Source organism: Eptatretus burgeri, chromosome 2 (genome assembly GCF_056783735.1).
Source record: "Eptatretus burgeri isolate ZD-2024b chromosome 2, Ebu_testis_v1, whole genome shotgun sequence".
NCBI lineage: Eukaryota > Metazoa > Chordata > Myxini > Myxiniformes > Myxinidae > Eptatretus > Eptatretus burgeri.
Window position 1 is genome coordinate 113,678,927 of NC_140962.1, and position 12,974 is coordinate 113,691,900.

The following is a 12,974-nucleotide window of genomic DNA, read 5'->3' on the forward strand; positions in this document are numbered from 1 at the left end:
GTAAATCACGATTAAAAATTATTTTTTGATGATGCGGGAGATATCTTTATATAAATCAGTGGAGGAAATATACACCATGTCTGATATTTGGGTGTTTTATGTCTCCGACGATGCCCTTATCTCCTGGGACGCATCATTCCTCATGGCAAAAACCGGAAGCAAAAGGGTCATAGCCGACGACACGGATTCCAAATTGCCAGGGTATTGTGTTGTTGTTGTTGTTGTTGTTGTTTCCTATTCTCTCATGTGCATGCGTTGAATGTGAAGCTCACTACATTCGCTATTAATCGCACAAGTGCTTCCCAAGTTATGGCTATTTATTTACCAACCAATGACATGACACGTTGCTGTGGCCATTTATTTATCAACCAATGACATGACACGTTGCTGCGTAGGCGTGGCTGCGTAGGCCGTTGCGCGGCCGGCCGACGATGATGTCACGGGCCATGCCGGTTACCTGGCAGCGAATTGTCATGGCAAGCAAAGACAGGGAGGTAAACTTGATTTTAATTAACTCTGTGTGTGGAAGTGTGGTTGTTGCGAGAACTCGAGAGAGAAGGAACGGCCTGTGTGGTTGTCGTTTCTGGCTCGCGGTTTGAAAGTTTTTTCTTTCTTTTTTTTTGCACGTACGGCCACGTACGTACGGGCACGTACTAGTTATTATAATTGTACATAGTAATTATAAGTCGCCGCACATTATCACACACCACTCATTGATAGGCATCGCACTCAACACGTTCAACCTCTATTTGAGCTTTTTCGAGCATCGCTTGCTCGTCAGCACCTTGAGTACCAGTGTGCAACAACTTTGTCTGTGTAACGCACATGACTTCCACAAACGTTTCACAAATACAAGATTCGCACATGATTCGTGAAATTCGGCCCAAATGTCTGGAGGTTCAGGGTTTAACCCGCGCTCGCAGGTGATCACATAATAAGTTCGTGCCTGAAACAATTGTTTCAAACATCAAGAAGCAATCACGATGACGTCCATCATGACTGTTCTTTATGTCGTCTGCATAGTTTCTTCACTTACAGGAGGCCACGTCCAGTATCTTATCCCTGCGTTGTCTCGCACCGGAGGAGCGATGTAACAGGCGGCGCCGTTAATCGGGGATTCGATGTAAGAACGAACCACCTGCGTTTACCCGGCACGATGAGCTGCGTTCTGTGGTTGGAGTCAACCAAGGCGACACGTGGCGTGGACGAGTGTGTGGGACACCCGTGGCGTGGACGAGTGTGTGGGACACCCGTGGCGTGGACGAGTGTGTGGGACACCCGTGGCGTGGACGAGTGTGTGGGACACCCGTGGCGTGGACGAGTGTGTGGGACACCCGTGGTGTGGACGAGTGTGTGGGACACCCATGGTGTAGACGAGTGTGTGGGACACCCGTGGCGTGGACGAGTGTGTGGGACAGCCGTGGTGTGGACGAGTGTGTGGGACACCCGTGGCGTGGACGAGTGTGTGGGACACCCGTGGCGTGGACGAGTGTGTGGGACAGCCGTGGTGTGGACGAGTGTGTGGGACACCCGTGGTGTGGACGAGTGTGTGGGACACCCGTGGTGTGGACGAGTGTGTGGGACACCCGTGGCGTGGACGAGTGTGTGGGACAGCCGTGGTGTGGACGAGTGTGTGGGACACCCGTGGTGTGGACGAGTGTGTGGGACACCCGTGGTGTAGACGAGTGTGTGGGACACCCGTGGCGTGGACGAGTGTGTGGGACAGCCGTGGTGTGGACGAGTGTGTGGGACACCCGTGGTGTGGACGAGTGTGTGGGACACCCGTGGTGTAGACGAGTGTGTGGGACACCCGTGGTGTGGACGAGTGTGTGGGACACCCGTGGTGTAGACGAGTGTGTGGGACACCCGTGGCGTGGACGAGTGTGTGGGACACCCGTGGCGTGGACGAGTGTGTGGGACAGCCGTGGTGTGGACGAGTGTGTGGGACACCCGTGGTGTGGACGAGTGTGTGGGACACCCGTGGTGTAGACGAGTGTGTGGGACACCCGTGGTGTGGACGAGTGTGTGGGACACCCGTGGTGTAGACGAGTGTGTGGGACACCCGTGGCGTGGACGAGTGTGTGGGACAGCCGTGGTGTGGACGAGTGTGTGGGACACCCGTGGTGTGGACGAGTGTGTGGGACACCCGTGGTGTAGACGAGTGTGTGGGACACCCGTGGTGTGGACGAGTGTGTGGGACACCCGTGGTGTGGACGAGTGTGTGGGACACCCGTGGTGTAGACGAGTGTGTGGGACACCCGTGGTGTGGACGAGTGTGTGGGACACCCGTGGCGTGGACGAGTGTGTGGGACAGCCGTGGTGTGGACGAGTGTGTGGGACACCCGTGGTGTGGACGAGTGTGTGGGACACCCGTGGTGTAGACGAGTGTGTGGGACACCCGTGGTGTGGACGAGTGTGTGGGACACCCGTGGTGTAGACGAGTGTGTGGGACACCCGTGGCGTGGACGAGTGTGTGGGACAGCCGTGGTGTGGACGAGTGTGTGGGACACCCGTGGTGTGGACGAGTGTGTGGGACACCCGTGGTGTAGACGAGTGTGTGGGACACCCGTGGTGTGGACGAGTGTGTGGGACACCCGTGGTGTGGACGAGTGTGTGGGACACCCGTGGTGTAGACGAGTGTGTGGGACACCCGTGGTGTGGACGAGTGTGTGGGACACCCGTGTCACGGACATTTGCTCCACAGCACCGAGGATTCCACAGCTCTCTCGCGCTCCCTGCAGAGCGCAGGTAAAAGTGACCCGTGCGGCTCGTCGAGCGCCATTCTCGATGATCACGAGAACGCGCAGCGGTAGTAGTGCGATGCTCGACATGTTGTAGATCTCTGGTTTAAAAGCCGCCGAGCACATCGGCACCGTTACTGCGTGTACCGGACACGCGCGTTGTGACATTGCACTGGGATGTCGGACGAGCAGCGTCTCGCCTTCGCCGTGCTCACGTTCCTCACTGATCACCGTGGGACCGGCGGCCTGTCCGAGGACGCGCAGGAGAGCGCGGAAGGTTTGTCCGTCCGTTTGTGTCTTTGTTAAAATGTGCATTGCCGGGTGTTGGGAATGAATGGCGAAAGGGATGAGAAGGACATTAATGGGGAGTCTTCAAGATGAATCGGATGGAAAAGGGTGAGGGTGTTTTTTCAGTTCACATGAATTAGGGAGAGGATGGTTGGGGCGGGAGGGTGATGTGCATCAGGAGGAATGGTTGGGGTGGGAGGATGAGACACCAAGCGAGCGTGGGTCAGGGCGGGAGCGTGAGACACCAAGCATGGGTCAGGGCGGGAGCGTGAGACACCAAGCATGGGTCAGGGCGGGAGCGTGAGACACCGAGCGTGGGTCGTGGCGGGAGGGTGAGACACCGAGCGTGGGTCGTGGCGGGAGGGTGAGTCACCGAGCGTGGGTCGTGGCGGGAGGGTGAGTCACCGAGCGTGGGTCGGGGCCAGAGGATGAGACACCGAGCGTGGGTCGGGGCGGGAGGGTGAGACACCAAGCGTGGGTCAGGGCGGGAGGGTGATGTGCATCAGGAGGAATGGTTGGGGTGGGAGGATGAGACACCGAGCGAGCGTGGGTCAGGGCGGGAGCGTGAGACACCAAGCATGGGTCAGGGCGGGAGGGTGAGACACCGAGCGTGGGTCATGGCGGGAGGGTGAGACACCGAGCGTGGGTCGTGGCGGGAGGGTGAGACACCGAGCGTGGGTCGGGGCGGGAGGGTTAGACACCGAGCGTGGGTCAGGGCGGGAGGGTGAGACACCGAGCGTGGGTCGGGGCGGGAGGGTGAAACACCGAGCGTGGGTCGGGCCGGGGCGGGAGGGTGAGACCGAGTGTGGGTCGGGGTGGGAGGGTGATGTGCACCGGGAGGAATGGTTGGGGTGGGAGGGTGAGACACCGAGCGAGCGTGGGTCAGGGTGGGAGGGTGAGACACCGAGCGAGCATGGGTCGGGGCAGGAGGGTGAGACACCAAGCTAGCGTGGGTGGGGGCTCGAGGGTGAGACAGCGAGCGAGCGTGGGTCGGGGCGGGAGGTTGAGACACCGACCGTGGGTCTGGAAGGGAGGGTTAGACACCAAGCGAGCGTGGGTCAGGGTGGGAGGTTGAGGCACTGAGGGTGGGAGGGAGTAGACTGTGTATTCACCAAATTGCAGAGCTGTTTGGAGAATCACTTTGAAAGCAAACGACAGATGGAATAATTGAGACAGATGAAGGAAAGATCATTTGGTGAGAAGAATAGTTGCAGCTGAGTTGGAGAGAAAGAATAGGAGGGGGTTGAACCAAGATAGAGGTGGCAGAAGCCAGTCAAGGTCATCCAGGCCACCTTGGAGCACCTTGGGAAAGATTCAAAGACAAGTTTGTCAGAAACAGCCTTTTGAATGCTTGTTGAGTCTTTGATCCTGGTGACTGGCCCATGATGGAGGGGAAAAAGCTCGACAGCTCTGGTGATGACTCTCAAAACCATTTCCCAACATTTCCAGGCCATGCTGTAATATAAGGCTTTGACTTAGGCCCTGTTTATAGAACAAGAATGAGTGATCTCAGGTCACCTCGAGATCACCTTTGCTCTGTGAATACAGCCATAGAGACAACTCTGCCTCACTGAAGGTATCAGGAGCTGTTAGTTTCTAAAACTTGGTGAACCTCACCTCACTTTCTGGTGGGACGTACTATAAAACCAACACGTGCAGGGGCTCTTTCATGTCATGTCCCTGATCAAATGAGCACCAGTCCCACCGACCACTTGATGGAGGCAGAACGAGTTTTCATTTTAATTAAAATAATCAAATCCGATTTACCCCCAAGTCCAGATGCAGTCTGTGAACTGTTATGAGTTGATTTGTCTCCAGCATCAGTTGAGGACTTCAACCCTGATAGGGCAATCCAACTGTGGCATATGGGGAAGGAAACTAAGTAGGAGGAGGCCGAGTACGGCACCATATGGAGCACAATCAATGCAGGAACCTCCCATTAGACTGTGATTCTATTGTGAATGATTCTGACGCGAGGTAAGGTTTGATATGTAATTATTAGACTGTGGGCATGTGTGGGAAGATTGGTGTTGGCTTAAATGTTAAGGGGGCTGCCTTACAATCTTCGGGCCCTGATTGTGATAATGACAAAGGAGCCCCTGCCATGCCATTAAATAACACCAGGTGAGTTGATTCAGCCTGTCATCCTTCCTGAGAACAGCAAAATGAGTACCAGCAACCTGGGAAAAATGAGCCATTAAAGTATCCTGCTTCATAGTGGCGACCCGTCCAGAATTGTGCCCCCTCACCAAGGAAAAAACTGCCTCGGCAACCATATTTGTCTGAAGACATGAAAGTTCTTCCTCTTCTGCTTCCATGTGTGGGGGTGTGCATTTTTTTTTTTGCAAGTACATCCTGATTTTGGGATCAGAATACATCCAGTCCATCTGACTGAAGAAAGTTAATTTTGAGCCCTGTTTTTCTTCTTTGTCAAAGCTTTAACTGCAGCCCAGGTGTTCTTGATGGCAATGCAGTAAAATGTTTCCAAAAGCGTACTTACAATTCACACAATGTTGGGAGGAGGGTTGGGGGTGAATCAGACTAGTGTTGATGTGGGAGGAGAGGTTAACATTTTCATCATTTTGTGATAGATATGTGGCCACCATCTTCATAACACCATCCCCACTTTTTCAAACTCCCTTTAAGCTTTATTATTTTGGTTTACTGATGCATGTTTTTGGTTTGCACGTCTACAAGGTAAAGTGTTTATCGCTTAATATATTATCATAAAAAGTGGTGGATGATTAAAGTTATTCATATGAAGTAATACTTTAAATAAAACTGATAATTAAACAAGTTTGAATAAGGATATTGCATTGCTGTGTTGACTGACTGTCTGGACACAACTTTGAGGTTGTGGGTCCATTGATGTTGAGTAATCTACTGATGTGGACCTGTGACCGGGGTTGTGGATCTGCCGTTTGGAGAGGTTCTGGGCTGAAAAGGATCGGAACCTCGATGAAAAATGGTGCCAACCTGATAATCCGAGCAGTTGGGAAATCAGTAAATTGTTCACAAGTAAAGGTAATAACTTCAAATTAAATAGCTTTTGTAAGTACTTACCAGGACATAATATGTGTGTGTATGTGTGTGTGCGTGTGTATGTGTGTGTGTGTGTGTGTGTGTGTGTGTGTGTGTGTGTGTGTGAGTGTGTGTGTGTGTGTGTGTGTGTGTGTGTGTGTATGTGTGTGTGCGTGTGTATGTGTGTGTGTATAGTTTTGTCTGGCTTCCTTCTTGGGACGACGGTGCAGTAATTGGTCTTTGTTTTGATTATAACCATCTAATAATCCATCTTCTTCATGAACCTTTTCCTGACTCACTGTGTTCAATATCACTTTTTAATTTTTTTTTTAATCCAATCTCGTACTGTACATATGCTCAATTAGCCCATAAAATTACTCGTACTGCAACACTAATCCTAAACTACATGTTATTTTATAGTTAAATAAACAACTTCATTAATTTACCTGAAACGAGTCTGAAGACGACGATGGTTCACGAGCGGTATTTGACGATGTAGATTGTTTCAGAAGTCAAGGATGAGACAATGTGATAATGTTTCACCAAGTTATAAAAATGATCCACATGATGTGGTACGAGTGACAGGTTATTAGCTGCAAAATGTCGATAACCCGGTTTCGTTCAACAACTTTAAAAATTTGACCTTTGCATAACCTTTAAAGGTCACAAAACAATGTTTTGGACATTAAAAGAAGGAAACAGGATACGTGCTATAGCTTATTGGAGTTAGTTCGTCGAAGAAGGTCAAAAACCCGGTTCGACTCCCACAACTTTGAAAATTTGACCTTTGTGACCTTTAAAGGTCAAACGTCAAGGATTATGACCTTTGGTGCAAAACTTCCTCCAGAACATTCCAGGAACAATATAACGTCATATAGGCTATATGGTATTTCGCACTCCTCGGATTATCCATACTTTGATGAAATCAGCGTAAAAACAAACTTGAAGGGGGCACCACAGGCAAGGTGTTCGAGATAGAGCAAAATGGTTTCAAGACTTGAGATGGGGAATGACCTCAAGATTATGCATAAAAAATATTGTCATCCTAGCTGTCAAAGTTTGGGCGGTCGTTTGATTTTTATGTCAAAATTCGAAATTTTCTAAGTTCGTGACCTTGTGACCTTGACCTTGGGACGAAAATGAAAAATCGAGCTCTGTGGGGCTATGCAGGTGCCATTGGGCTAACCAAATACCGAAACCACTGCCATATTCGACAAACCCCTCGGAGAAGATGGATTTTTATGTCAAAATCGCAATTTTCTAAGTTTGTGACCCTGTGACCTTGACCTTGGGACGAAAATGAAAAATCGAGCTCCGTGGGGCTATGCAGGTGCCATTGGGCTTACCAAATACCGAAACCCCTGTCCGATTCGACAAACCCCCTAGGAGAAGATGCAAATTGAAATCGGCTACCCCCTAAAAACACGTTTTTTGGGCGTGGCTCCGCCCATAATCGGAGCACCACGCCCATTTTCAGGAAAACACAACAAGATTATGATATAAACCTCCCACCAAAATTTTATCAGGATCGGATCAAAACCCATGGAGCTTTGTTCGGGACAGACAGATAGACAGACAGACAGACAGACACACAACAATAACGAATATAGTGGTCACTTGTTTTTTGGGCGTGGCTCCGCCCATAATTGGAGCACCATGCCCATTTTCTGGAAAACACAACAAGATTATGATATAAACCTCCCACCAAAATTTTATCAGGATCGGATCAAAACCCATGGAGCTTTGTTCGGGACAGACAGATAGACAGACAGACAGACAGACAGACAGACACACAACAATAACGAATATAGTGGTCACTTATTTTTTTTCGTGAACCAATATTATTATTTATCATCACATGTTGGATTGGAAATTTTACACTTTCAAATCGATACATTTGAAAAGTAACATTGGAGATGATGATCTTTCTTCCATAAAATATTTCACAAACATGAGTGAGAACTTTGCTAAAGTTGGATTTCAGTGAATTAGAAATGACAGGATAAGTATTTCGTTTTCATTCGGAGATGGATTGTACAGGCAGATGTGCTTGGGGGTTTTGTGTGTGTGCAGTGGCCATACAGTGCTTGGAAAATGTATTTGGAATCAGTGCTCATGATAAGCATCTGAGCATTTCTACACCCCTGTTGGAAGCCTTCCAAGATACAATGCAGAAAGAACAGGCCGGTTCGCACGGGATTGTGAGAACCGAGGTAAATGACACATCGACCTTTTGCGTGAATGATGAATTTGCAAAAATATTTGCTCTTGTGGTTGTCGTGTAAAATAATTCTTTGGTCCACTCCCCCCCCCTCTGTCCCTCCCTCCCTCCCCCCCGATGCTGGCATTCATGTCAGGTATTGATGAATGGTGGCATTGTTGAAGGTGACCCTGTCCCACCTGAGGATAGGCTCAAGGCAGAGAAACTAAAGAATCAAGGTAGGATCAGTGATCATGTCACATCACGTCTTTTTTTAAAGGTCCCAAACTCTCTCGTTTAGGCAGAGTGACCTATCCTTGTCCCATAGTATCATGTGCAAGATACAACATAACCTTGCAATAAGACAGTTTTGTTTGTGCAATATAATGAGTATCTTTTATTTTATCTGGGACAATTCACCTGACTCAATGGTGCAATGGTGAGAGCGTCCACTCCGAGTCTGGGAGGTCGGTGGTTCAAACCCCGACCAAGTCATACCAAAGACTTTAAAAATGAGACGTGCTGCTTCCTTGCTGGATGTTCAGCATTTAAAAGGATAAGAACATGGACAATCACCATAGGTTAGCATCCATGGAGAGGAGGAAATTCCTCTTTCGGAAATCTTTGGTTAGATCGTCATACAAACTCCTCCTCTTCTCTTGAATGACCATTCCAGACAAGGGCATATTCTGTTGGTTCTGATGCTCTGTCCACATTGTCCTCCTCTTCTCTTGAATGATCATTCCAGACAAGGGGCATATTCTGTTGGTTCTGATGCTCTGTCCACATTGTCAGCATCTTCTCCATTTTCTCAGTAGCATCAGGCCGAGATCTTGCAGTTCTGGTAACACTGAGATTTGTTGTTGTCTGAGCGCTTTTCAGATGTCATCAAGATTGTCACGAATGGTTCTCGCTGTAGAATCATGAAGTGCCATCTTTCTTTGAATATCAATGCTGCGATTACCTCCATCAAACCGATCTAAAACTTTTAATTTCACCTCCAATGAATGAGACTTTCTTTATTTCTTCTTCTTCATGTGATCATTATTTCCAATGCCACTTGTTACACACTTTGCAGCCATAGTTTCAGTCACTGTGAGTGATTGATTGACTCGCTCAGGATGACGTAGCGTGGCAAAAGCATCCGCTATGAGTGAATGAGAGCTCAGAGTGACGTAGTGCAGTGGTTGCTGTTGTTGTTGTTGTTGTTGTTGTTGTTGTTGTTGTTGTTGTTGTTGTATTAACGCATTTTCGCTACAGTGTGGATTTATCAGAACACGCATTATACGAGGGTCACCTGTACTAGTTTTACAAATAAATGTGTCGAATGTTTTTCATGAGCCCCCTGTAGTTTGGGCCCTGGACAAGTGTCCTGTTGCTCCTTCTCTAAATCTGGCCCTGGGAATGGAACTCCAAGGGAAAGACATCATCAGCAAAGAGCAACAGTGGGCAGAAGCACATACTCCAGGATCATGATATCCGTGCATTAATATGAAGTGAAAGGCAAAGCAGACGGGCAACTACAGATCAATTGACTGTAAATTTCAACCTGGGGTACAAGCAGCCAGTTTCATCAAAAGCAGTCCTCCAAGGACTCCACAGAGTGTGATACCATTGTCAGGTTACAGTGCACAAACCGCTCCTCACACCTGGCAATGCACGTTTGTGAGTCCAGTGGTGCAAAGAGCACAGGCAATGTACTACCGAGCAGTGGAGAAATGTGATATGGTCAGATGAATCATCCTTCACCATGTTCTCAACAAACGTTCAAGTATACATGTGGCGCTAACCTAAAGAACTCTACAACCCTGACTGCATGGTTCCAACAGTGAAGGGTTTTTGGTGGTTCTGTAATATAAGGAGTGCATTTTCCTGGCATGGTTTGGGTACAGTCATTCCCTTAGAGGGCAAGGTCAATGCCAATTGCTACTTAATGGTCCTGAGTGATCATCTTCACCCCATGTTGCAACATTTCTTTCCTGCCTGGATTGGTGTCTTCCAGGATGACAATGCTCCAATACACAGAGCATATGTCGTCGCCCAATGGTTTGATGAACATGACACTGGTGGTATCCGTTTGTCATGACCTTCTCGTCACCAGATCTGAACCCAATTGAGCATTTATGGGATATTCTGGAACGATGCCTGAGACAGCATTTTCAACCTCCATCAAACAGGTGTGAGTTGATTGACTTTGTGATTAATTAATGGTGCTGCATCTGTCCTGCAGAATTCCAGACACTGGTGGACTCTATGCCACGGCGCATACAGGCCGTACTGGCCGCACGTGGTTGTCCATTCCATTCCATTCCCTTGGGACCAAACTCTGTGCAGAGCGTTGGTTCTGCCTAAGCAGTCTCCTTGACTATTGGGCACAATTCCTGGACAGGTCGCCACTCCGCCACAGGATACCAGCAAGCTGGTACTCATTTTGCCAACCTTGGAAGGATGACAGGCAGAGTGAACCCCACCTGGTATTAATTCAACAGCCGAGTGGAATTTGAACTCAGAATCCTAGGATCCCAAGCTCACCACCTTAACCATTAAACCAACACCAGGCATACGTGGTTGTCCAATGCTCTACTGAATGACTTTTATATTGGTTTTTCCAAGAAAAATTTGTCCACGACCAGTATATAAATGTCAACCACAAGGGACTGGTGCCCCCTTAATGTCAAACCAAGTGGGGTTGGAAGTTTACCTCTTTCCTAAAGGTCATGAGTGAGCTAGTGGGAGTTATTAATAGATTCTTGTAGCAATCAATTAATTCTCCTGAGAATGACTTTTGTTTTCAAAGAAATCCAAATACGTAACACTGTTGCGGCCCGGGCGGTTAGGTCAATTTCCCTGACCCAATTGTCGTGGACGGGCGGTTAACACCGACCTGGCCGGATAGCTGAATGATTTCCCTTCGAGGTGAACAGCCGAGTTCCTTCGAGATTATAGCACACATCGGACGGGGCAGCAAGAATGTATAGCAGACGGAGGACAAGGGCTTATACGCGAACCCACGACAAATAGATAACACAAGCAATTTAAATAAATACCGGGGTTTAATGAAAATAAATCAAACATTTACCATGGTAACAATTCAAAGTGTAACAATAAAATGTAAGGTAACCTAAATTCCTATTTGAGGTGCCCCCACACACAGTTACAAAAACTGACAAGGGGAAAAGTTAAAACAAAAGAAAAATCCCTCCTTTATTCTGGCACTTAGCTTCGAATCCAGAAGTGATCTTTTATGAGCTTTGTGGTCGAACAAAGCCGAGAAAGCAGGGCTTCCGCCCGCTCGGAACACGTGGCTCTGCTGTTGTTGTTTAAGGACGTGATTCCTGTTTATCGCCGATCTTGGGAATGCAAAAACATAGGAAAAGGTCACAGGGAGCAATCACGTACTGGGAGAAATTGGCCTGAATCCCTTCCTAATTAACACAGCACCGCCTCCTGTGCGGTGACACGTAACAACTTAAGCTGACAGTTTCCCGACTTAAGTTACATTGAGATGTCTTCTGCTCATCCTTGGGCCATACTACTCTATACAATCCTAGCTTTGCTATGAAATTCCTCCATCTACCTCCACAATCGTAACAATACTACTGTCTTCATTGGTATTTTAATACGCAACATCTGGGATGATATTTGTGTCCTTACAATTTCATCCTTCTTATCCTTTGTGGTGTCGCTGTCGGAGCACCGAGCTGACATCGCATAGCAATGCAAGGGATAAGATTAAATGTGGCCAATGTGGCCTGATTCACAAAACCCTGCGTTACCACAACACCGTATTGTGTGGCTTGGCAAACAGGGAATGATCTAATGAAGGAAGAAGCCTATTTGGAAGCGCTGGATTGTTACACTCGTGCAATCGAACTGGATCGGCGGAATGCGGTCTACTTCTGCAACCGGTAGGTGTGAGCGGATACTTGACAGTTTGAAGAAATTTGTTTGTTGATCACCGTTGATATTCAAAAGAATGTGGTGATCATTGTTTAAACAAAATTATCCCATTTCAATTGTGAGGTCGTTAAACTACATTCTGTTTTACTGCAGGGCTGCAGCTAACAGCAAGCTTGGCAATTATGAAGCTACGGTATTGGACTGTGAAAAGGCTCTCGCAATCGACCCCGAATACAGCAAAGCTTATGGGCGTAAGGGGTAAGTGAAAACCCTCAGGAGTGTTCTGCATTGACCTTGTGTTCTGTAACAACCCAACGCGAGCTGTTGCCCGAATCTCTCAAATTTTGCTGGAAAAAACATTACCTGGGGTTTTTCAGGTCTGCTGAGTTCAAAACTGCTGGTCATTCTTTTTTTTTTTGTCTTTTTCTCTCCTATTTGACCGGTGACCTGGCAAAGGTCATGAGTGAAAAAGTGGCCTTGACTAGAAATATCACCCTGGGCTCAACTTGGATGGTACAATTGTGTGCAGCACCTCATTTGACTCGTAATGAATAGGGCTGCCAAGGAAAAAAAAATACACAGGAGCCCCTAACTCACTTTTGCCAAGCTGTGATGAGTTTTATTTGAACTTCAGCTCAACCCTTTACCCTGTAGGGGATGCAGATCCTAAAATGTTTGCTGTCAGAACCTTAGGGGCGAGTCTTCCAAATTTTGTGAAACATTTGGGTTTCAATCTCCCCACTGGTCATTAACCCCGCTCTGAAATTTGAATTTTCGCTATTTTACGAAGCTTCGGCAAAACTAACTCATGTGGAGGAGGCTCC

The 12,974-nt window shown here is 48.1% G+C and overlaps 1 protein-coding gene across 3 annotated transcripts in view; it reads left to right on the forward strand.

The window, feature by feature from the left end:
- Nucleotides 1-394: 394 nt before the first annotated feature.
- LOC147032861 (small glutamine-rich tetratricopeptide repeat-containing protein beta-like) overlaps nt 395-12,974 on the forward strand; it is a 62,184-nt gene continuing 49,604 nt past the window's right edge. Inside the window, exons 1-5 of one of the 3 annotated variants that reach the window (XM_085870801.1) lie at nt 395-494; nt 8,124-8,263; nt 8,408-8,489; nt 12,059-12,158; nt 12,304-12,408. In XM_085870801.1, coding sequence (XP_085726927.1) covers nt 8,219-8,263; nt 8,408-8,489; nt 12,059-12,158; nt 12,304-12,408 — 332 coding nt within the window. In that variant the 5' untranslated portion in view covers nt 395-494; nt 8,124-8,218. Of the gene's footprint in view, nt 495-2,623; nt 3,019-8,123; nt 8,264-8,407; nt 8,490-12,058; nt 12,159-12,303; nt 12,409-12,974 lie in introns of those variants that run through there. The other 2 variants (XM_085870800.1, XM_085870802.1) reach the window with 2 other exon arrangements.